Here is a 22,778-nt window from a genome sequence, read left to right as displayed (position 1 = left end):
AGACATCTTACACTATTTCTCTTCAAGATATTAGGCCAGTCCAGTTTTGAATGGAAAGGACAGTCAGAAGGTAAGGGAAAGAGGTGTAGAGAATCATTGCAACAGCCAGCTATACATTGAGGGCTCCTGCCCAGACAGGACATTTGTTTACAAGAAAAAGAGCTGAGTTTGCTTGTTCTCTATTTCCCTCTGTAGGCAACCCATCTTTATTAGTCTGAAGTTTACAGCTGCAGCCAAGGAACTGTCAGATGCTTGCCATATTAAACACCAGGAGACAGGATAAAGAGGAAAACAAGTTCAAAAGTCATCATCATATGACTAGAAATGACTGTGACTATGGAACAAGTAGACAAAAATGAAAAATAGCAAGTTACTAAGATTTAAGGAAGACAAGACTGAAATACCTGACCTAAGGAGAGCTGTCTCTCACATCTTTCTTTAAAACTGCTCTGGTACCTGAGGCCTAGAGGATTACAATTTTTATAAAGAGTTTCAAATACGATCTAGGAAAATACAGATTTGTAAATCCAATATTCAGTGCTGGCCAAGGTAGTAAAGAACAAAATTAGTGAATAGTGACACTGTACCTGGAAAAAGTCACCATGGCTTTTGAAAAAAAAAAACCTGTTCTTTAGTAAACTTTTGGAGTTATTGAAAGGGTAATTACATTGTTTCACCAAAGATGACTCGTTTGATATTGTCTGTGTGGGCTTTCCAAGGGCTTTTCTCAAAGTCTGTCACCAACTTTGAGCAGAAATTAGGCAGCCATGACACAAAAGGTCTTTCACAGACAAAAAAATCGTTAAAAAATCAGAAACTGGAAATGTAAGTGAGCTGTTAGTTCCAGCACTGACAGAAAGTCACCAGAAGAGTTCTGGAATGAGCTGTGCTGTCGGATATATTCACAGACAATCTGGAGAATGGTAATATCAATAGAGTGAGAAAGTTTATTAATGACAAAGATCTCTTTCAAAATAGTAAAGACAAGGGTCTACTGGGGAAAAAATTAAGAAAGATTTTATAATATGGAGTGACTGGCAGATGAAAATTGATATAGATAAATATTAAATGATGCAAAAGACAAAAATATTTCCAACTTCACACATAAAATTATGTCGTCTGAACTGATAAATAAGCGTAACAATCGCATCATTAAAGATAATGTCACAAAAGTTTAATCTGAGCACTCTGTACAGTCAAAAAGTAAAATAAACTTTATGAATTAAGAGGGAAGCAAATGAAAATAAAATAGAGAACATAATTTTGCTACTGCATAAAACCTCCTCCTGAATACTTCATGTAGCTTTGGTCCTCCAATCCAGAAAAGAAAAAAGGTACAACAGAACAGCTATAGATCTTGACTTTAGTAAGACTTTAGATATTAGTAAGCTTCATCAACATATAAGAGCCTCATAGGAAACCCTGGAAACATCGCCTAACTTAAAATGTTATGGGATAGGGTCAGAGCTGGTTGGACAGAATAAGTAGTTAGTGTTTCCAACTTCAGATTTGAAGGATGCATAGATATTTTTATAATTCTTTACATGGGCATTTTTTTAAACATGTTGTATGTTGAAATAGCAAGTCTGATATTTAAGCTTCTACACTGGGAAAGACTATAAGTACACTGGTAGACAGGTTTAGAAAGCAAAGTGATCTTGATGAATTGGAGAGATTGCCTTAAAAAAAAGAAAAACAAACCAAACCAAAACAAAGAACCAGAAAAGTGTTATTAAATAGGACAGTACATTTAGAGAGGTGTAATTTACTGCTCAGTTACAGACTGAGTGACAGCTAGTCAAGTAACAGCTCTTTAGAAGAGGATCTGGTTGTTATAATAGAGCCCAAGCTGAACATACATCATCAGTCACCTCTCTGAAAAAGTCAGACATCATAATAAAGCATACACAGTAGTCTGCAACAGATGGGGAGAGATTTTTTCTCTTTAATCAACATTTATGAGACCCCAACTGCAAAGTCGTGTCAATTTTTGACCTGAATCTTCAGGAAAGTTATCAACCAAGTAGAGACTATTTCCTGTAGGAAATATGAATATTTATAGTTTATATTGTTTAGTTCCCAGAAATACAAGTGAAAGAAAAGTACGAAACATGTAAGTATTCAGCTTGGGTTTTTAGCAGTAGCAGGTTAAGATACATTGTTTAAGCTGTGTAATGCATCTAGCCATAAAGAGAAAACAACAAAATTAATAAAACAATGATGAAAGGTCAGTGAGTATGGGGTGAGGTGGATGTTTGAGGGAGTCAGCAAAGACCTGACTCTGTTCACCACCCCAAAAGTTTGTGTGGAACTTCCATTCCATTGTTATCTTAAAGATGGCACACTGTTTTGAATGCAAGTCCAATGCAGCATGCTCCCTTTCTCCGAGGGCAGTGAAGTGAGCGATATAGATAGTGTGACTGAAAGTCTGAATTTCATTCACACCTTTTCTATCTCCAGTGGAACAATATAGACCAAGGCACTAAATGCAGCTTTGCAATCAAGATTTTTCCTTTAATACTGTAACCTTTTCCACTTTGTAGTACATGACGTTTTAAAGACCAATTAAGTTTAATTGTAATGAGGCTGTGACATATTAAAAAAAAAAAAAACGCAAGGCCAAATGAGCCTTACTTTATTTTGAACTTGCATTACATTGAGTAACAAATAATTTGTGCTTCAGATCTGATTGTATTCCTGCTGATAGAGGACAATGTAATATCTTTGAGTTACGATACACTTGGAGGGTCTATACTTAAACCCTCTTTCTTTATAAAATTGATCAGCAATAACTCCCATCTCCAGGGACAGAATGTAGTGAAAAAAACAAACAAACAAGCATAATTATATTAAATTACATAAGCAGGTATAATCACAGTGTTATCTGACTGTGATTGATTTTATTTGTCCTGGTTTCATTAAAGGTTTTGTGACATAAAAAAAAAAATATTAAAAAAAAAAGACAATATTCGGGTTTCTTCTTAGAATCACAGAATAATTCAGGTTGGAAAGAACCTTGGAAGCTCAATAGTTGAGCCTGCAGTTCAAAGCAGTCAACAAGGAATTGTGGCCAGACTGGGCAGGGCTTTGTCCAGCTAGGTCATGATGGAGCAACTAAACCTGGAAACCACTTCTAGGCACATGAAGGACAAGAAAGTCATCAGATGTTGTCAGCATGGACTCACCAAGAGAAACTCATGTTTGGCCAAATTGATGAACTTCTGTGATGAGGTGACCGGCCTGGCAGATGAGGGAAGGGCAGTGGATATTGTCTACATGGAGTCAGTGAGGCCTTTGACATGTGAAGAATAAGACTGAGTATGACAAGGTAGCATGGCTGTAATGTCACCAATGCAATGTTGTTGCACTGAAATGATGCATCTGTAAAATTTCTTTTGGAAGCACTTTTGTCCTTTCCAATACTTGAACAGCTTGGCTACTAGGTACGTATTGAAAGGTGACAGATATCAAGAAATGTAGAAGCATCATGCAAAGCTGAAATTTGGCAGATAATGAGGTTTTTAGTTTTTGTTTCATAGCCAGGGTTGACCAGGGAACTGAGCACAAAGCAGTTTCAGATTTATTTATTTTTTTACATTTCAGCAGTTCTGTTCTGCACAACACTTAGAAGCTCCCTTAATGACTATGTCCTATATGCTGAATAGTAAAGGTGAAAAGCTAAGACATAAATATAAAAGCTTTGGCAAAGGTAAGAGTTTGAGTATGCAGCGCTTTCCGTGCTTTAGTAGGGGGAAAAAAAAAAAATCAAAAACAAAAACAAAAAAAATTGGAGCCAGACAAAAGTAATTATGTTCAAAGCTGGATAATCTTAAAACCAAACTAAAAGTATGTCATGTTTAACTCTGAAATAATAGAACAGAACAGGTATCTGATTTCTACCAAGCACCAATGGGTCTTGATAAATGCATACCCTTAGCATTTTTTTAAAATCCAAACAAATGAATAAAGAAACTATAAACATGTATATCTCATTGGTAAGAGTAAGTAACTGTTTACTCACTGATGCTCACTAAAAAGACACTAGTAGAAAAATAAAGAGCAGAAATAGACGAGATTGTTAATATGAAGTTATTTTTGTTTTGGTTCCACTACTACTACTACTATTTTTGCTCAGTTTCCAATACCATTTGCTTTAACCGAGTTAGCTTGTGTCTAAAGGAAGGACTAAATACCTGTCAATAACATGCTCAGGGTCTTATTGTGCAACTCTCTTCTGCCTGTTGTTAAGAAACGTAAGTTGTAAGTAAGATTGAGTGAAATGAAAAAATAATTGCTTCACGCCAAAGCTCAACATTTGCTTTTGTATCACAGGAAATGGTATTTTTACATGTGATAATTTTTTCAAGAAATGTTTCAATACGTAGATGTGACAGAATAAAGGAGATTTATTCTGCTTTTACTCATGCCCATTAATCGCTTTTTAAAAGAAAAACACAAAGTTCTTTATGAATTACAAATATAGATAACAATACTAAAAAATAAATACATTTGAGAATACCCTAATGTAATTAATTCTAAATGTGGATCTCTAATGTCATTTCCAAACTACTTTATTCTCTCTTTATCACTATCAGTGTCTATTTGGTAGACATTTTTATTAGCTAAATAAAAAAATGCTAGAATTACATCTATGGATATGCTGAGCCTCCATAAAAAGGTTATAGCTAGGTTTAGAGAGTTAGATTTATTCTAATGATTTCAATAAAAGCTTTACTAGCATATTAATTCTTTAGGGATTTCACATATTACTGTGTATGAAAAATATATTTGAATATGGTGACCATCTGGCAGCTGCACAAAAGACTAATTTTGTCATTTTTATACTAATGTTCAGGGTTTTTTATTTAAATTAAACATATTTTTTTTTCTAAGGAAGACACACTACAGGAACATACATCACAGAGGAAAAAAATTATGAAATGATAGCATAAAAAATTTCTTATTTTTCCAATATATTCCGTATGATCTAGATGATCATAGTGCAACCATATATCAATTTTGTTTCTATTACTACAAATTGTCCATTGTTATAAAACACTACTCAGAAGTGCTACTATCAAAACATTTATTGTAGAATTTTCTCTTTGTCTCAGTGTACAGAATAGCACTTCTCCCTTTTTATTAAAAATATTTTTCATTCTGTGATTGCAAAGATAATCTAAAAACATGAACCAAGGGCAAATATGAATATGTAGAAAGTCTCAGAAAATGGCTTGTGGTGATTAATTCTGCCCATTATGCATCATGAGGGACCTCTGGACTGTGATATTTGCATTTTCCCACAGCATCAAAAATATACTTTTGTTAGAGAAATCAATGTTCTGAATGTCAATAATACCCATTACCTTTTTTCTGTTTCCCTGTTTCATTGTATCTGATTCAGACCATACCACTTTACAACTGTCAACAGAAAGTAAATTCAATGAATTACAAGGCATATATAGACTGACCTGTTTTCTGCCTCAGGTGGAGGCACTAAGATTCAGCTTACAACCAGGAAGCAAGAACTCAAGATTTCCTCAGGCCTTTAGAATTTATAATATTAATTTGTGAAACTAACTACAGGTTCTCCAAATTCTAATGCTTGCAGAGCAGTGGGGAAAAAAAAAAAAAAACAAAAAAAACAAAACCAAACTGATCTGTATCATTTTGACAGTTTTTTAGTTGCTAACACCCACAGAACTCTATAGAGAACACAATAACAATAACAATTATGATGATGATGATGTAGTATCACTGATTTACTTGTTGAAAGCTATTACTGCACATCTACTAATGCAAATTTCATCTAAGTGTCTTATTCAAGAAGAATAGAAAGAAGGGTATTTCTTTATGGTGAACTGTATGAATTACATTTCAAACTGACATGTAGTTAATCATGACAAAACAATATGCTGGTACAACACTATAAGGGTCAAAAAATACGATATAAGTCTTTGATCCCCATATGATGAACCTGTCCAACAGTGAATTGAAAATAATAGTTGAAGACAGCAATTAAATATTTAAATCATATCTCTAAATATTACTCATATCTATTAAAGCTGTCGTATAATTTTGAAAAGAACCTGACCTGATTATTCTTTGGGTTTTGGAAGATAAAATCTTTTAAATACTACTATAATGGCTTTCTAGGAAAAAAAAAAAAAAAAAAAAATGAAAGAATTTCAGATCTTAAAGATACTCTTGATTTTTAAACACTCATTTCTTAACTCTTTGAACAAGACCAGTCACATTAAAGTCCATATTCCAGTGACAAACCTAGTTTAGTGACTTATTTAAAGGTAAACATTAAAATTCCTGCAGAACGCTGTGTTTTTACTCTAAAACCTTTTTTAAAATTTGTATAAAATGTTTTATTTTTTACCCTTCTTTTGTAAAATTCTCTTTGTGTAATCCAATACATCATAATTCGCAGTGTACAGGGCTTATATGAAAAGTTCTTTAAAATTGTCTGTAATCACACTTTTATACTTAAAATGCCACAAAGATAAGCTTGATAATTCTTATGTTTGTAGGAATTGAAATGACTATCTAGTACCTGAGAAATTTCTGAAATATATATATGAACACATAAAATATTCCCAATGTTGAAATCACTTTGCTAATCAGAGAATAAGCAGTCTCTGGAAGTCGTCTAGTTCAACCCCTGATTCATTAGATTATAAAGTCTATCGTATTTCAAGTGGTTTTACTAAATTACCATAAAGCTAGTGCTATAATAAAGATATCAACTCCTTCATTATATTACCACATCATTATAAATCTAATTCAGGAATTGTATTTTGATTGGTCTAACTATAAGAACATGGATTGAAAGTAATTATGCTGAAAACACAGACTGTTACCAACATAGCTGCAATACAAGATGTTTCAAAGCTTAAGTGTCACAGAACTTCATAAGAAAATTATTCAGTGAATATCTTTGAAACAGCAATCAAGAGAGACACTTAGCATATCCACAGGACTCATAAAGTGACAAAAGGAAACAAATCAGCAAGCAAAAATGACCAAATAAGTCTTTCTCAATTGTCTGAATATCGTTTAAACTCAAAGGATTGCACAGAAACTAGACACACCCAGAAGATCTGCAATAGGATTCTTCAACCTCATTTTTATAGAAAAATAAAAAGAAAATGTTTAAAGTAAAAAGAACCTTGTTGCATAAGATTCCATCTAAGGATGGAATTCAGTATAAATCTAAATAATTGGGTAGTGTCATTTGAAAGTATAAGGCAAAATCCACCCACTGCCTGAAGATACAAGATCTGCAAGAGATCCACAATTTTCTGAAGCAGCAGCTGGAGGACAGGTAGGATTACTTAAGGCATCTCAAATGGCATTAGAAGCCTATGGAGAAGTAGCTGAAATGAGCTCTAAAACACCTAAATGTAGACGTTTACCCACTTGGATCTAAAGGTGCTTTAGGCATATAATCTCTCACTGCAGTAAATATAGCTAAAAGACTTATTCGTCTGACTGGCAGCTGGTGTCTGCTAAACTGAATTACTGTGAAGGTTTGCCTGGTTATAACTGAAGCTTTGGCATTGAAGGCTCAGTAAGGTGCCCACAATTAAGTGACTAGTGTTAACTGAGATAGTTTAAGGTATCCGAGACATATTTGTGGTCTGGCAGATAGAACAGCATCTATGGGAACCTATGCCTTTCTGGATCCACACCTGGAGGGAAAGCGGAATAACTTAATCTGAAAAGAAACCAGAGATTTCTCTGGTGGGCAACTGAGCATTGAAACTGCCTTGAGCTGTCTAACTATATATGTTTAGTCTTGAAATTAATCACATCTGGATAGTCCATTTTCATAAGAGACAACTACCTGAATGCATTTTTAAACTATATATGATCTCATGTGCAAAAACATACTGTCAGTCTCATATCTTCATTTGCTTTTGATGGAAAAAAACTGTGCAGAAATAACAAGTGGAATGGTGGAATAACAAGCGACGGCTTTCAGCAGTAGTAGAGTGTTTTGTGGAGTAACTGAACATTTAACTTGGAAACATTAGAATCCCATGGCTCACTTCAAGTGGAAGTAGTTATTAGTTTATTTTTTTTATTTATTTAAACAGCCTTTTTAGAAGATAGATGATTTAGAACAAAAACTGAATATACTTTTGATAAAAAAAAATGAACAATATGTGTTTTCCTTTTAGATAAGGTAAGTGCAGAAAGGCTACTGATACAAAAAAGTTAATAACTGGCTAATATAGAAAAAAAAAATTTGTAAGCATTTAGAATTTTACACATAGAATTGCAATACCTTCTTTTGAGAGATACCACAATGCAAATATAATCTACCAGTAAGTCTATTTAAAATCAGGGAGGGGAAAAAAACACCTAACTGCAGAGAAAAACAATGCAGACATCAAAATGTTTCAAAATATCTAAGCTACAATTAAAAAGAATGATAATTAAGGATGCTGTTAATTTAACAGTCTGATAACACTGAAGAGCAGTACTACGAATTATGTTAACTGTGTGAAAGACAATTAAAACACGACACGCGTACTCTGCCTGTGTGCCTACTCTGCATGTGTTTTTCACCTTTACTTAAAATCCCTAGATTTGCCTTCTAGAAACTTCTGCATTTTGGCTGAAAAAATAAATTAGACTTTTTATCTTCTTGACTTGTACTTCGTTGACAGGTACTTATGCTAATAATTAAATACAGAGAAAGTTGCTTAGAAGAATGAATTCTGCAGAGAGGCAAAAATCTGCAAGAAAGAAAGTGTCCACCTATGTTACCACCTATGGGGAAGAGGAGGAAAACCACATTGGGAAATCTCATCTTAGTTACCTGCCATCCAGAAAGGATAGGAATGATCACCCTAACAGGTGATTCCTTTTTTGAAACTTATGAAAAACTCAAAAGGCATGATAATCCTTTAAAATTTTACTGTTTAAATAGAAAACTACCTGCTATATTTTAGGCTCTGTTTTCCCTTCTCTTAGCAAGGAAACTGGAAGAAATGAAATGCCTTTCTATGTCCAGGAAAAGAACTTCACCATCCATGCCTTCCTAAGGTGAGGGCTTATGCTGTAGTTCCCTCTCTGGACACATGCATCACTTAAATTACTACACAACTCTTAACTCATATCTGCTTCCTTTAACCTAATACAGGAGTAACTATTGCTCTGGGACATGAAGAAAGGTGCAAAGAGAAGACCTTTGACAGCAGAAATGTGTAACCAGCTTCATGTAGATACAATAACCTCTTAAACAATTTACACCTGGCAATCAACAAGAGGATGCCCCACATTGTTAGCCTCTAAAGACCAAATCTGTATATTGCTTTGTGATTTCAACATTGATTAAAGTCTGTGAACATGAACAACCAGAGAACGCTTAAGCCAGGAAAGACATGAGTTTTACATGACATGGTACAATTAGAATTGATAAAAACATTCAAAAAACATTTAAAAAAAAATCCCCTCATTTCTTCTCTAAACCAGTAGAGTCTGTTAAATGGAAGGTGAAAGAAAATAGAGTCCACTTAAAAAAGAGGTGATCCAGTGTATGATCCAGAACAAGTTAAGATTTAATCTTGGAATCATTTTATTTGACCAAAGTCATATCTTCTTGAGATCATAATTTGATCAGATGAGAAGTTTCACACAGCATTTTGGATTTCTCCCTTACATATAGCTTTTCATGATAAGAAAATTGCAGTAAATTGTAAGAAATATTTTCATGCACAAAGGTGGTTATATAGATGTGATTAAATGTTTCAATAACTAGGAAGACTTGCAAAATTATATTTTTATATATAATCTTTCAAACACAACATGACACACTCAAGTGGAAACAATACATTTCTCCTTGACATATGTGCAACATTGAGAAGAAAATTCCCCCAAAATGTTAGAATATTTTTGAACACAGATTTGGTTTTACATTTGAATTTACTGAAATACAGCCATAGGGCAAATAACACTAGCATTTAATTTACCCAAATGTCATAAAACCAGCCACCAGTTTCTCTTCATATCATAATAAGCGGGCAGAAAACAAGAATTGTACTCAGCATAGAATAACTCTGAGATTTCCCAATGATACATGCTAAATTTAATTTTTTAAATTTGTTCTTACATTATTTCCAAAAGTCTGATTAATCTTATCTTCTTTTTTCCACAGACTATAGTTCCTCTGGTATGCATGAAGGCACAATGAACTGAGGAAGGCGTCTGGTCACATTTATCCAAAATATTTTATTCTAGTTCACTTATTGCTTCCAAAGATAAAGTTCAGATTAAAAAAAAAAAAAAAACAAAAGTATGCATAGAATAGAGTCATAGAATTGTCTAGGTTGGAAGGGACCTTGAAGATCATCAAGTCCAACCATCAACCTAACACTGCCAAAACCACCACTAAACCATGTCCCTAAGGACTGTGTCTACCTGTCTTTTAAATACCTCCAGGGATGGTGACTCAACCACTTCCCTGGGTAGACTGTTCCAATGTTTGATGACTCTTTCAGTGAAGAACTTTTTCCTAATATCCAATCTAAACCTCCCCTGGCATAACTTGAGGCCATTTCCTCTTGTCCTATTGCCTGTTACTTGAAAGAAGAGATCGATCCCAACCTCTCCACAACCTCCTTTCAGGTAACTGTGAAGAGCGATAAGGTCTCCCTTCAGCCTCCTTTTCATAAGACTTGCTCTCCAGACCCCTCACCAGCTTTGTTGTCCTTCTCTGGGCAAACTCCAACACCTCAATGTCTTTCTTGTAGTGAGGGGCCCAAAACTGAACACAGTATTTGAGGTGGGGCCTCACCAGTGCCAAGTACAGGGGGACAATCACTCCCCTAGTCCTGCTCACCACACTATTCCTGATACAGTCCAGGATGCCATTGGCCTTCTTGGACACCTGTGCACACTGCTGGCTCATGTTCAGCTGGCTGTTGACCAACATGCCCAGGTCCTTCTCCACCAGGCAGCTTTCCAACCATTCCTCCCCAAGACTTTAGCACGGCATGGGGTTGTTATGACCTAAGTGCAGGACTTGGCACTTGGCCTTGTTGAACATCATACCATTAGCCTCAGCCCATCAATCCAACTTGTCCAGATCTCTCTGTAGAGCTATCCTATCCTCAAGCAGATCGACACTCCCACCTAACTTAGTGTCATCTGCAAACTTACTGAGGGTGCACTCGATTACGTATATGTATACATATTTATGTATATATGGATCTAGTGCATAGAAAAAGAGGAGGGAGTGGCCACAATGCTTTGTAGCACAGGCACAACTTTTGCAAGTTTATTCTGCCTCAGGCCACTTCTAATGCATGAAATCCTCTCAGGGTCATCACATTTTAAAAATCTGGAAGGGCAGCTTCTGCTGCCCAGTTATCAAAACATCTACTTTCTCCTAGAAACAGGAAAATAAAATAGCAAGGCCTACAATCAAAAAGGCTAGAGAAGGACTAACTATTCAGTTGAAGGCATGAAGTTCTCTTTGGAAAAGGAAAATATACATTTATACACACAGCACATGTTTAACTGGCAAAAAAAAGCCAAAATCTGGGCAACGAATAGGAGGCAAACCTGCAGTGACATTATTTCTTTTGCTTTATTTGTATTTATGACATGAATGTACTTTCTTCTGGCTTTGTGAAACAGTTCTTCCTGCAACTTTGTGATTATAAACACTGTTTTAGGAACTGAGTTTATACTGTTCAAATCCATCATGAAGGCAATGCGACAGTGAAGAAAACTGCAAAGTTCCCTGCCCTCCAGCCAGCACTCTTCACTGCTCTGTTTACAAAAGAATATCTGCATTATGTTGCAACCTCTTAACTCGTATCCTTTCCAGTGAGCCTGGAATAGTGATAACAGTTACCTAATAAATAAATGAAAAGTAAAATGTTGAGACAATTGCTGCATGAAAAAGTGCTGGCCAACCTGACAAGTTCTGTCTAAACCATTCTTCCACTGGATACAGAGATGAGACAGGTAACTGAACTCAGCATTTCATGGCATGTTCTATCTCATGAAAATGGTGGAGAATGTAGGGAATGAGAAAAAAAAAAAATCTTTAAATAATTTATGCCGACTGAAAACACCGCACATTTATGCAAAGTCAAATTCTGCATAGAGACAGAGTAATAATCAGAGATGGGATAAGCATGCACGTGATGTTATTTTCCAGTACAACAGATGAGCATTAAGCATGTGTAGATATGATGCCTAAAACCTACTCTCACTTTTGAAGGTTTGTGGGTGATATTTTTAGAAGCAAATAGTGCCATGTTTTGAAAGGGTAGTTAAACTTTTGCCCTGCATATTGTTGCAAGGTTTAATTACTAAGAAACTTAGACTTTTTCAAAAATTACTCGCACATGGACATGTAACAGGCTGACTGAGATCGACCCTAAGGTTCACGATAGTTCTCAAGAGGTCTCAGAGATTGCCTGCTGAACAGAAAGCTATGTTTAAAAGGTTGTGTAAAGAGTCTGTTAACTGCACTGTGGATCTAGTCAGACTGTCAATGTTCACAAGCTAAAGTAGGCCAATTTGAGCTGAGGATAGGAAGGATCACGATCTTGGTATTGAGTGTTTGTGGTGGTGCCTCTTAACTATTTTTATAACAAAATAAATGAATACAATCCACCAACAGCTGAACCACTGTTGTTTTTCTCTAACATACTTCAAATCTACCCATGTCTTTCTCGGATCAAGTACCTGACATATCAGCATGATAATTTATGTTAAACCCTTTTCACAGTATACAGCAGAAGTATTAATATCTACCCTGATGCTTGATGAGATCACACTTTAGGATTGAATTTTTTTTCTCTATTTACTTCAAAGTAGCATCAAATTTGTGTGGCATTTTATATTTTCTAAACAGCTCCAAATAAACTATTTAATTTACATTTCCAAAATTTTAGAACATTAGTTTATTAGACATTAGTAACCCTTCATATTGAGAACAGCTGTATACAAATATTTACATATATGAGAAGTTCACTGTCCACCTGTCACAGTCAGCACTGATCAGTTTTATTTTACTTAATGAAAGCCAGGAGGAAAATTTGATCCTTAATGGGCTACAATATTCTTTAAGGTGTTTACTTTGAAGACAGAACAAGCCTAAAGAAGTAAAACTAATTTAGGCAGTGCACTTAAAGGCTTTACATTACGGAGGAGTTAATACAGGCCATGCAGTATACCCTTGGAGCTTGCTTTTCCCATACTGAATCTCAGCTATCAAAAGAGCCTCACTGCCACTTTTGTCACATGACACTTTGAAAACCTTTTTATTCTATAATAACTCACTGCAAACCCTATCATATTTCCCATACTAAGTAAAAATTCCAGTAAGTAGAATTAATTCTGTCTTTCCCTTTTAACATCACCTTCCTGAGATCTGAGATTTGCATATCTTAACGTATGTGTGGTGATTTGGTCCTCCATTTACTATTCTCCCCAATGGCTCTTTACTGATAATATGAAACTCCTGTTTAGTAATACACCAAAGTGAGTTAATTAAAGGAAGTGCTGACACTAATTTATTATGTAAATACCTCGAGGCTTCTATTTACTATGATGCCAAACACCAAATTTATAGTATTGCTAAAGAAAACTGAAAGGAATCATAATAATTTTCATAAAATGCTAATTTTTAAAATAATCTAATGATTTTTCCCATATATATACATATATTCCCATATATATACACATTTCACTATGCAGTCTGCACGTTTCTTAGAATTTCCTATTATTTGCCTGTAAGTTATCAGCTGGCATTTTCCCAGTAGAAAAAGTACCCAAGATTTAAAACAGAAGATAAACAGGGAGCATCATGCACAAAGAAACTTTGACCACCTATGTTTCAAGGCAATGCAAATGAACATGTTCGGTGAAGTAACCCAGAACTGTAAGTGCATAAATTATTCTGTAGCACTTGTCTCCTTGTGCAGTAAATGTGGGTTTATGTCATCCTCATTATCAACCCCACCAGGCTGCACAGGGTCCACACAAACATAATTTATGTAGAATACCTGATAAACTAAGAAAAAAATAAAGGAGGGGAGAAAAAAGGGTATATAAACAAAGACAACATCCAAGGACATTGTCAGGTATGATTTACTATCAATAGTTACAAACACTTTCAACCTCCAGGGAGAAATATCTGCACATTAACCTTGATATCTTAGATTTATACATTTGACAATGTAATACTGAATAAGCCTGATAGTTCTGAGCAAGAGAATTGGAAACTAACTTGTACAACAAACAAGATAAGAAAAGTATATAGAGATTTAATTGTAGGATATTTTTTTTTTTTTTTTTTTTTTTTTTTTTTTTTTTTACACAATGGCAGCGTGTTCTCATCGAACTCATGCTCTGTTATGAAATTTTCCCATCAGGAGATATCCTGAATTAAATGAGAGTAGTAATGACTGTGTGTCGCTATATTTGTATGCTTTGGGATTGTGCAAGTAAAACATTCAGTTGTTTATTTTACACATCTGTGTGTGTGTATATATGTGCAGGAATAATAACAAACATGTTGATTTAATGTGGAGATACAAAGTACTTAAGAAAGTGTCTTATATTTAGTTCTTAATGGATATTCACTTATGGCTTGAGAAGTCTGATTGATTCTCCGTTTTGTAAAGCTGTTGGGGTTTTTTGTATTTTTTGAGTGGGGGATTGTTTTAGCTATAAAATAAACAAATTCAAAGGAATAGCTTGGTTTTGTTATACAAGATATAGGCTAAAATAATGAAGGATTTAACAGCCATCCAGGCTGGAAAAGTATATCTATGAGAAAGGCAAATATGGATAACTTTCATTGCAGTAAGTATTCAACAAAATAATGACAATAATGTATTTATATACATGCAGATACAATACAAACATATCACAATGAAAATATTATGTATTGCCCTCTTTTGAAAAGGAAAACTCTTTTTTCTTTGACCCTGACCTAGTAATAGGACAGGAGGAAACAGAACTTTTAAAATGTCATGCTTCTGTATTTAACAAAATTGTGTTCATAACTTTGAAGGTTTTGATGGTTTTTTGGTTGTGTTTTTTTTTTTATAGTTTCCATTAAGCCACATATATGTGGCTTAATATGACATATATGTGGCTTAATCTTGCCAATTAAAACTTTGCCACATTCTAATACATTCACGTGGTTTGGAGGGCAAATCATTTGTTTGTCTTGGGTGTTGCGTTACCAGCTAATATATTCCAACTGCCTTTCTGAAATATGGATTTCTGTAAAATCAAAGATAATACCACAGCAAATTTACTGCTAAGTCTCCTTCAGTTTTTCCATTCCTTCACGTGTATGCTTATATAGTTTCTTTCTAAAAGTCCCATTTTTTTTCCTCTAAATTGCCATTTCCAATTCAGTATGTCATACTTGGATCCATCTGAAGCTCATAAAATTCATACCCCACACCTGAATCTCAGTAGAGTAAGCCTAGCTGATATCCTGAAAGCAAATCTGAATTACTAAACACAGGTAAGGCTCAGTAGTTAGTCTCCTTCATTCAAAAACAGCATGGAAGGAAGACGGTCAGAGGTAAAGCAAGCAACAAGGAATATAACTACCAGCCTATATTTGCAGAAATTGCCTTAGGAGGAAAACTGTTTCTGCATTTAATGTTAGAAATAATCTGAAAAAAATAAATAAAGCAAATACCACCAGAAATAATGCCAGAAGCATTAAGAATGTTCGTTCAGTTAGCTTTTCCTCAAACCAGGAAATACAGTACTGTCCTGTGCTGCACGAAATTTGTGCTTGTATCCTTTCATCATGAGTACTGATCCCAAGTGTCCCTCCTCCATCACTACCTCCAACAGTCTTTAAAGACAGCAAGAGTCAAAACTTGTAATGAATGCACAAATGAGACATCTAAAATCAATATAGAAAACTGTTTTGATTAGGGTGTATCAGTTTCACTAAAAGGCTCACACTTGGAAATATATGTATTAGTGTAGGAGAGGGTTTTTTTGACAATTTCTTTTAGTTAAGCCTAGTATACCCCTACCCCGAAGTTATGCCTTTTCATTCAACATATGACCATTACAGGTCCCTTCCCATTCAATCTGTGAGGCAAGTTCTTTATCTAAAATAGCATAATTTATTCCACAAAGCTGTGTGTATACTAAACACATGGTGAAATTTAAAATGTCTAAATCCCTTCTGGTTCTGATCCCATGACAGCAAACAAAGCCCAGACAGTGATTTAGCTGATAAGCCTCTAGTGGACTGCTTTAGGATGAGATGAAACACTTGACTCTACTGACTATTTGACAGATGTCCATCAAATATAATTGGAGTTTAGACATGTAGCACCCATATGTGCAAATCAAATTTCATCCTAAATGTCTGTAATGCTAGGTCTCAGTTTTCTGTTCCAGCCCTATTTGTGTTACTGCATCATCCAATAAAACTTCACTAAACTTATTAAGAAAATATTATACAGAAGCTGTGCTATTACATCTCACTCACATGATGTCTGGAAAGGTAGAAATTTCAGCATTAACAAAAATTATAATGTTCTAATAAGTATGCACAAAACACAGATATCAACACAACAATACAATTAAAAAAAATCCTGCTTGCTTTTGTGCAATATGTGTGGGTTTTTTTCTGTCAGTTGTATGTATATGAAATTCTGTGTTACAATTTATGTATTTGAATTCAAATTGAGGATGAACATATACTGTAGTGAGTTATATGTAACACGATTTTCCAGTAGTCTGGTAAGTACATTAAAATATACAGACTCTCTTGTTTATTTTTGAAATGTATTTAAGACTGTACAGAATTAAGGCCACCCTGGAAATCTTTTACAAGATTTTAGGACATTGGAAGTTTAAAATCTCATCCTTATACTGCAACAATAGCTTTCTCATATAATTGCTTTAGTTATACTTTGTGTTCTAAATTATACTGCTTGATTATGAAAAAAAAAAGAATACACAAGCCTATTTCAAAGAAAGAGGGAACTTAACCAGTATTTGTTTCATAACTCAGCCCTTAATAATTTTAATTCTAAACTGTATGAATCCTTTGTCAAGGATGCCAAATCTCCCTAAAAATATAGACACTGTGCCAGCAAAGGAAAAATAAAGAAGTTTAAATTGAAATGTAATTATTCACATTTACACGTGGCACAAAATTCAGTTTTAGCACTTCATGAAGGACAAAAGAGCATACAAAATTGTGCTTTCATTTTTAACACACCATGGGAAATCATCCTTTTAGGGACTTCTCAGTGTATTTGCATGATCTAGATGGCACAGGATGTATAAATGAGTCAATTCTAATTTCACAATGACCTTTCCTTTCACTCTATTAAACCTACCCTGAGACTTATGAAATAGTAAGAAATGAGTAAATCAGTAGCATGAGCATGTCCATTGCCAAGAATATACAAAAGTTTAGTGAAAGTAGTTCTTAGATCTACATATTTTTGGTGATCAGGATCCCTGCAACCCAAAACTCTGAGTAAGAGAGGATAATTTCTAAATATAAAAATCAATCTCTGTAGAGATGAGATATATGGTGCTCAGCAAGAGCTTTCTTCCCCAGTGAGAGTATAGTGTTAGACTACAGGTGCTGTAGATGTCGGACATGCTGACAAACATCCTATTACTTGTGGCAGAACGGTCTAAGCAGCCACTCAGAGGGAGAGGAACCCTGTCTGTAATGAAGCTTTGAAGAAACAGGTTATTTACGCAAGACACTTTCTAAAAAACACTGTAATATTAAATAATGTAACACAATAATACCATCTAACTGGAGCAAACTTGCAGATTGAAACAAAGGTTCTGAATCCATTGCAAATTATTACACATGCATAAGCTACTGACACGGAGGTAAGAATCTGAGGAAGACAAGGATGTCACCAATGGATCAGATCTGAGCTACCACAAACTTTGACCCAGTCCATGAATAAGCAAGATAACTTCATTCAAAAAAAAAAATGCATATTATCATATGCTACTTAGTAAGACTGCTCTTTTAGGGCATATTGGAAGAATGAATTGTCTTAAAGGAAATTACCTCAAAATCAACCTTAACTGTATGTGGATTCCCTAGCTGTGAACTGGGGAAAGTTTTCCTGAGTAAGAATGTTCTCCCAAAGTTCCCCAGCTATGTGCTTTGAAAGGCAATAAATCAGAAGTACCATTTTATCACAACATATTAAAATATAGTTGAACTTCATACAAAAACCTAAAGGTTCAGCCCTATAGAACTGTATGTGAAGTTTCCCACTCTCCCCCTATTTAATTCCAATGTCTTCAATTATGGCAATTTTGTAAAGAACGTTGTTAGGCCCAAACAGATACTTGATATCTATGCTTCATACTGTGAAGAAAGTACATTCTTCAGGAAAAAAAAAAAAAAAAAATAATTCAAACACACTCTGTTTACCAGGTCATTAAACTGAGAACTATTGGAGCCCATGGCACATCTACTATTCCACAATCTGCAATCAGTCAGAAAAATCTTGTACAAAACTAGGCATCATTGCTGAAACAGCACCAAACCTTGCCCTTCTATAGACACTGGAATTGAAAACTGGAGCCCTTGCATCTAGCAATGTTACCAAAATAGTGAAAGCAACAGGAAATCAAAGGCAGTAAGTCTTATGAAAAAACCCACAGACTTGAGAATGAATTGAAACAGCAAGGGATAGAGGTGTGCTTAGAACATACTGAAAAAGACTATACTAACAGCCAGAAAGAGATAAAAACAACTGATCAGTAAGACCTCAGAGTAACAGTCCAAAGTTGAGAAACTGCATAACAGTACAACTAAAACAATGCAGAGTTACCAAGAATTACAGCAAGTATTTGCAAGTCTAATAAATTACTCAGTAGGATGCTGATCAGAAGCTACAACAGTGGGACAAAGTGGAAACAAATAAATGTTAAAGGCAGAAAATCAACTCTTCAAAATAAGCAGAGCATTAACAGAAATACCTCTGAACAGCAGAAGAACCAAGCTTAACTCAGATTTGTGTGTTGCTTAGAAAAAGGAAAATAAATGTTAGAAAAACACTTAACAATCTTGATATGCTTGGTTAAAAACTGGAACTATGCTACTGTCCCCATAGGAAGTTGAAATTTGTTTTCATTTTGAATTCTTATTAAAAATCTCCCCCTACTAGCATCAGAACGCAAAATTTTGTGTCAATTTTTTTTTCTATTTATTCTTTTAAATGTTCCAGCACATTATGCTCAATTTTTTGTGCAAGGGCACCTCTTTAGACTATCTTCTTTAAACTGCACTGAATGTTATGTGAAGAGGAAACGTTGTCTTACCTTGTAAAATGCTATGTGTAAACTAACCTCATGAAAGGACACAAATTCACTGCTAGAATAAAATAAAAACTAATTTAAAAGACACAGTAACAACATGTCATGAACTTTCTACCTTCTTGGAAAAGAAAATCAAACACAGACCCTAAGCATGTCAATAAATATTTTCAAATCTGAAGGGCAAAGGAGTAGGCTCCTCAATCTAATCTTAAAATCAAACCTTCAATACGCAGTTCAATTTTCAAGATTTCTGTCATTCATAACTCCAACAAAAGTCAGGGATGAAAATCTGCAGATCTTTCAGCACATCTTAAAATCAATTTGTTACTTTAGAAACCTGGAAATTATTTTTGTAATTGATTTTTTAAAGTTCATGGGTTTCAAAATGCTAGCAAGATATTTTTCTTTAGAAAGAAGTAGGAAAAAAAGTTCTATTTCAGTGAGATAGTCTGTAAAGTAAAAGCATTTTCTGTCATATCTTTTATTATCTGAAAGGATATGTCTTAAGTCTGGATTCAGTTATTTGGGGATAGAAGTCCAAATATCAGTTTTGTATTCAGACATACTGATAAAGATGACATAGAATTTATGTGAAAGCAACTTGCGGATATTGTAAGCCTTAAAGATGTTTGATTTTAGGACATCACGTTCACAATCATCATTGCCCTAAAGCAAATACCCATCTTTCCAAGGTACATGAAGTAAGAAAATAATCTTATTTTGACAAATCCAACATTAATAAAAAGACAATCCATTGCCTATTGCCCATCCTGTCTGGAACTGAAAGTCTTAAAAGTTCCACCTCTTTTTCTTACATTCTGATTGTCAATATGCCGTTGCCATATCTCTTTACTTTCCACCCAGCTGGATAAAATAGCATGGATTTTTTTCTGGGTGAAAGCTTCAAGCCTTCTAGTCATACCTCCTCATTTTGAACATAACAAAAGAATTGATCTGTCTAAGTGTGCAATTCCTTCAGTGTGTTCTTGTGATTGATGATCAACCTGCCCACAGAATGCTACTTAAGAGTGCCTTTTTGAGTCCAGTGAACAAAACAGTAAATTAATCCTCACCAATCTCATTAAGCTCTGCCCTACTAAAATCCTAAATCTGTTGAGAAAGATATATTGTATAGAATGAATAGAACTTGCATGTTATGGCAGTAGACAGAGGTTTATTGTTTTTCACAAGTCTGAGCTTCCATAAAAAACATACACTGTACAGTTTAATAAATAGCACTGCACAGTCAGTGCCATTTTTTGTATTATTATTGTTAAACTTGCAATCAGCAAAAAATCACTATCTTCATTTTATTATAAACATGAAAAACAATGCTTAATTAAAATTCTTGAAAATTCAAGGGAAGAAATATAAATATGAAAAATTAATGGAACAGTTTTGAATAAAGAAATCATTAAGATGCCAAGACTTTTCTACTAGTAGTAATTCACTTAGATTCTTTAGATGCACACTTAATTTTTCTCTTATAAAACTGTACTGCATTTTGCAGAATCAAAGGTACTACATATTACTGAATATAAATTTGAGTAGAAGCATGTCAGACATTTTTCATATTTTAAATCCTTGTCCATACCAAAAAAATGCCGTGATTTAATACTTTCTATAAAGTTTTATAACTTTAATGTCAAAGATCATTAAGTGACAAATAGTCACTTCTAACTGCTATACTAAATAAAGCATAAAAGTTCAGTTTGGAACTGAAAAGAGCCCTTTCTCTTCAGAGAGAAGTCCCACTACAGTAAAGTATTCTGCAATGTGATATTTTTGTACTTTTGCCTGTTTTTCCTGAATACCTTAACTGAGGCATGGAATCTGCTTTAAGAAAAAGGGAACTCAATTAATTTTGCAATGAAAAAGTGTTTATATCTCAACAATATTCTATGAAAGCATGCAGCAAAATGATCAGTTAAGCATTTGCTTTGATTTATGGTGAGATAAACATTTTTTTCCTTAAGTATATTAAAGAAGTCAAGAATGCAGTCTTGCAAAAACTTGCCTAGGAAATAGACGTTTTATAATGATGAAAATACATAAGGATTGCACATTCTTCAACTTATTGTAACTCATTTATTCAGCATATCACTACAGAAATGTAAAATATAAGTGAAAGATTTTTTTACTTAATTTTTTTTTTTTCCTTCGGGTAGGGGGTCTCTGTCCTTTTTTCAGGAATTAAATCAATTTTAAAGAAACACGAGAAAAAAATGCATTTCAGTACACTGCAATTTAATAAGAATACCTAATTATGACTACTATTTTATGCATAATTATTGATAGTTAAGTATTTAGAATCATTATTGGAAAAAGAAATGAGGTAGGTAGTAAAAAACCTAAAAAGATCAGACAAAGTACTTAGATGCATGTCTGTTGTTTATGCTAAGATTCAACAACGAGTAAGTATCAAGATACAACTTGAAAAATCCACTATCAACTCGTATAACAGTGGGTGATTTTGAATATGATTTTATGTGTTTCATTAGAAAATTTATTTATAACTTGGAAACTTTGAGACCGATTACTTTGAGTGGACATTTTCATTTTCTTTTTTTTCTAGTGCCCAATATATTTTCTTAACATCTCTGGTCATTTTTGTGTTTAGATGAACATACACTCTTGCATGCATTAATGGATTCATGAAAATATGTAAAAAATAATTTTAAGACAGATCCAAAATTCTACAGTTTGAATTGAGACAAAGAGAAAAAGCATACCTTTTCTGGATCAGTTGTTGTAATGACCCACACACAGTGTGCGTTGTCTTCATACTGAACTGGATAATTTGGTGATGTAATAATCCCACTTGGTCCACGTAAGTTAGAACCACATGTTCTAGCTAAAATGATAAACAACAAATCAGATTGCTTTTGATCGGTTGCTCTTTTTAAAATAAACATTCCAAATTGCCACAGCATTAATAACAACTTGCCATGTAAGTATTATTATGCTGATATAGTCTATAACAATCTGCCTTTGAGGCTGTTTGAGCAAGTCAGAAAAATCCTAAAAAATGACCTACAGAGGAAGGAAACTGGCACTTATCAATTAATCAGCCCAACATTTACATTAATTTATTCCTACTTTATATAAATTATTTTTTCAGAATTATCACGTTAATATTTGGTTTAGAGAGATTTACCCTCTCCAAGTGGATGGGGCGAGGCTTCTATGTATGAATCTAAGAAGGGCCAGTATGTACTCTCCATGATTTCTCCATGGTTGGAGAGAAAAAAAACAGGTATCACAATGTTTAACTCTAAGTAACAGTATATCCCTAACCTAAACTTGAACTTCTGTGGTGTCTTAGAGCTCTTTACAACAGATGAAAAAAATTAGAAAGAAAAAATATAAAATGGTTCTAGATAGTAGCATGATTATTGTAAAGCACAGATGCAGTTGTGAAACCATCACAATTCCTGTCACAT

General features: G+C 34.2%; 1 protein-coding gene across 1 annotated transcript in view; it reads right to left on the bottom strand.

Moving 5' to 3' along the window:
• CSMD1 (CUB and Sushi multiple domains 1) overlaps nt 1–22,778 on the bottom strand; it is a gene marked incomplete at both ends in the record, with an annotated part of 1,228,645 nt that overhangs the window by 370,624 nt on the left and 835,243 nt on the right. The window contains one exon of the mRNA XM_082481062.1: nt 22,068–22,189. Coding sequence (XP_082337188.1) covers nt 22,068–22,189 — 122 coding nt within the window. The remainder of the gene's footprint in view (nt 1–22,067; nt 22,190–22,778) is intronic.

The sequence above is a fragment of the Vanellus vanellus genome, assembly GCF_965231255.1.
Source record: "Vanellus vanellus genome assembly, chromosome: 3".
Classification (NCBI taxonomy): Eukaryota; Metazoa; Chordata; class Aves; order Charadriiformes; family Charadriidae; genus Vanellus; species Vanellus vanellus.
This window is presented reverse-complemented; position numbering and strand designations above follow the sequence as displayed.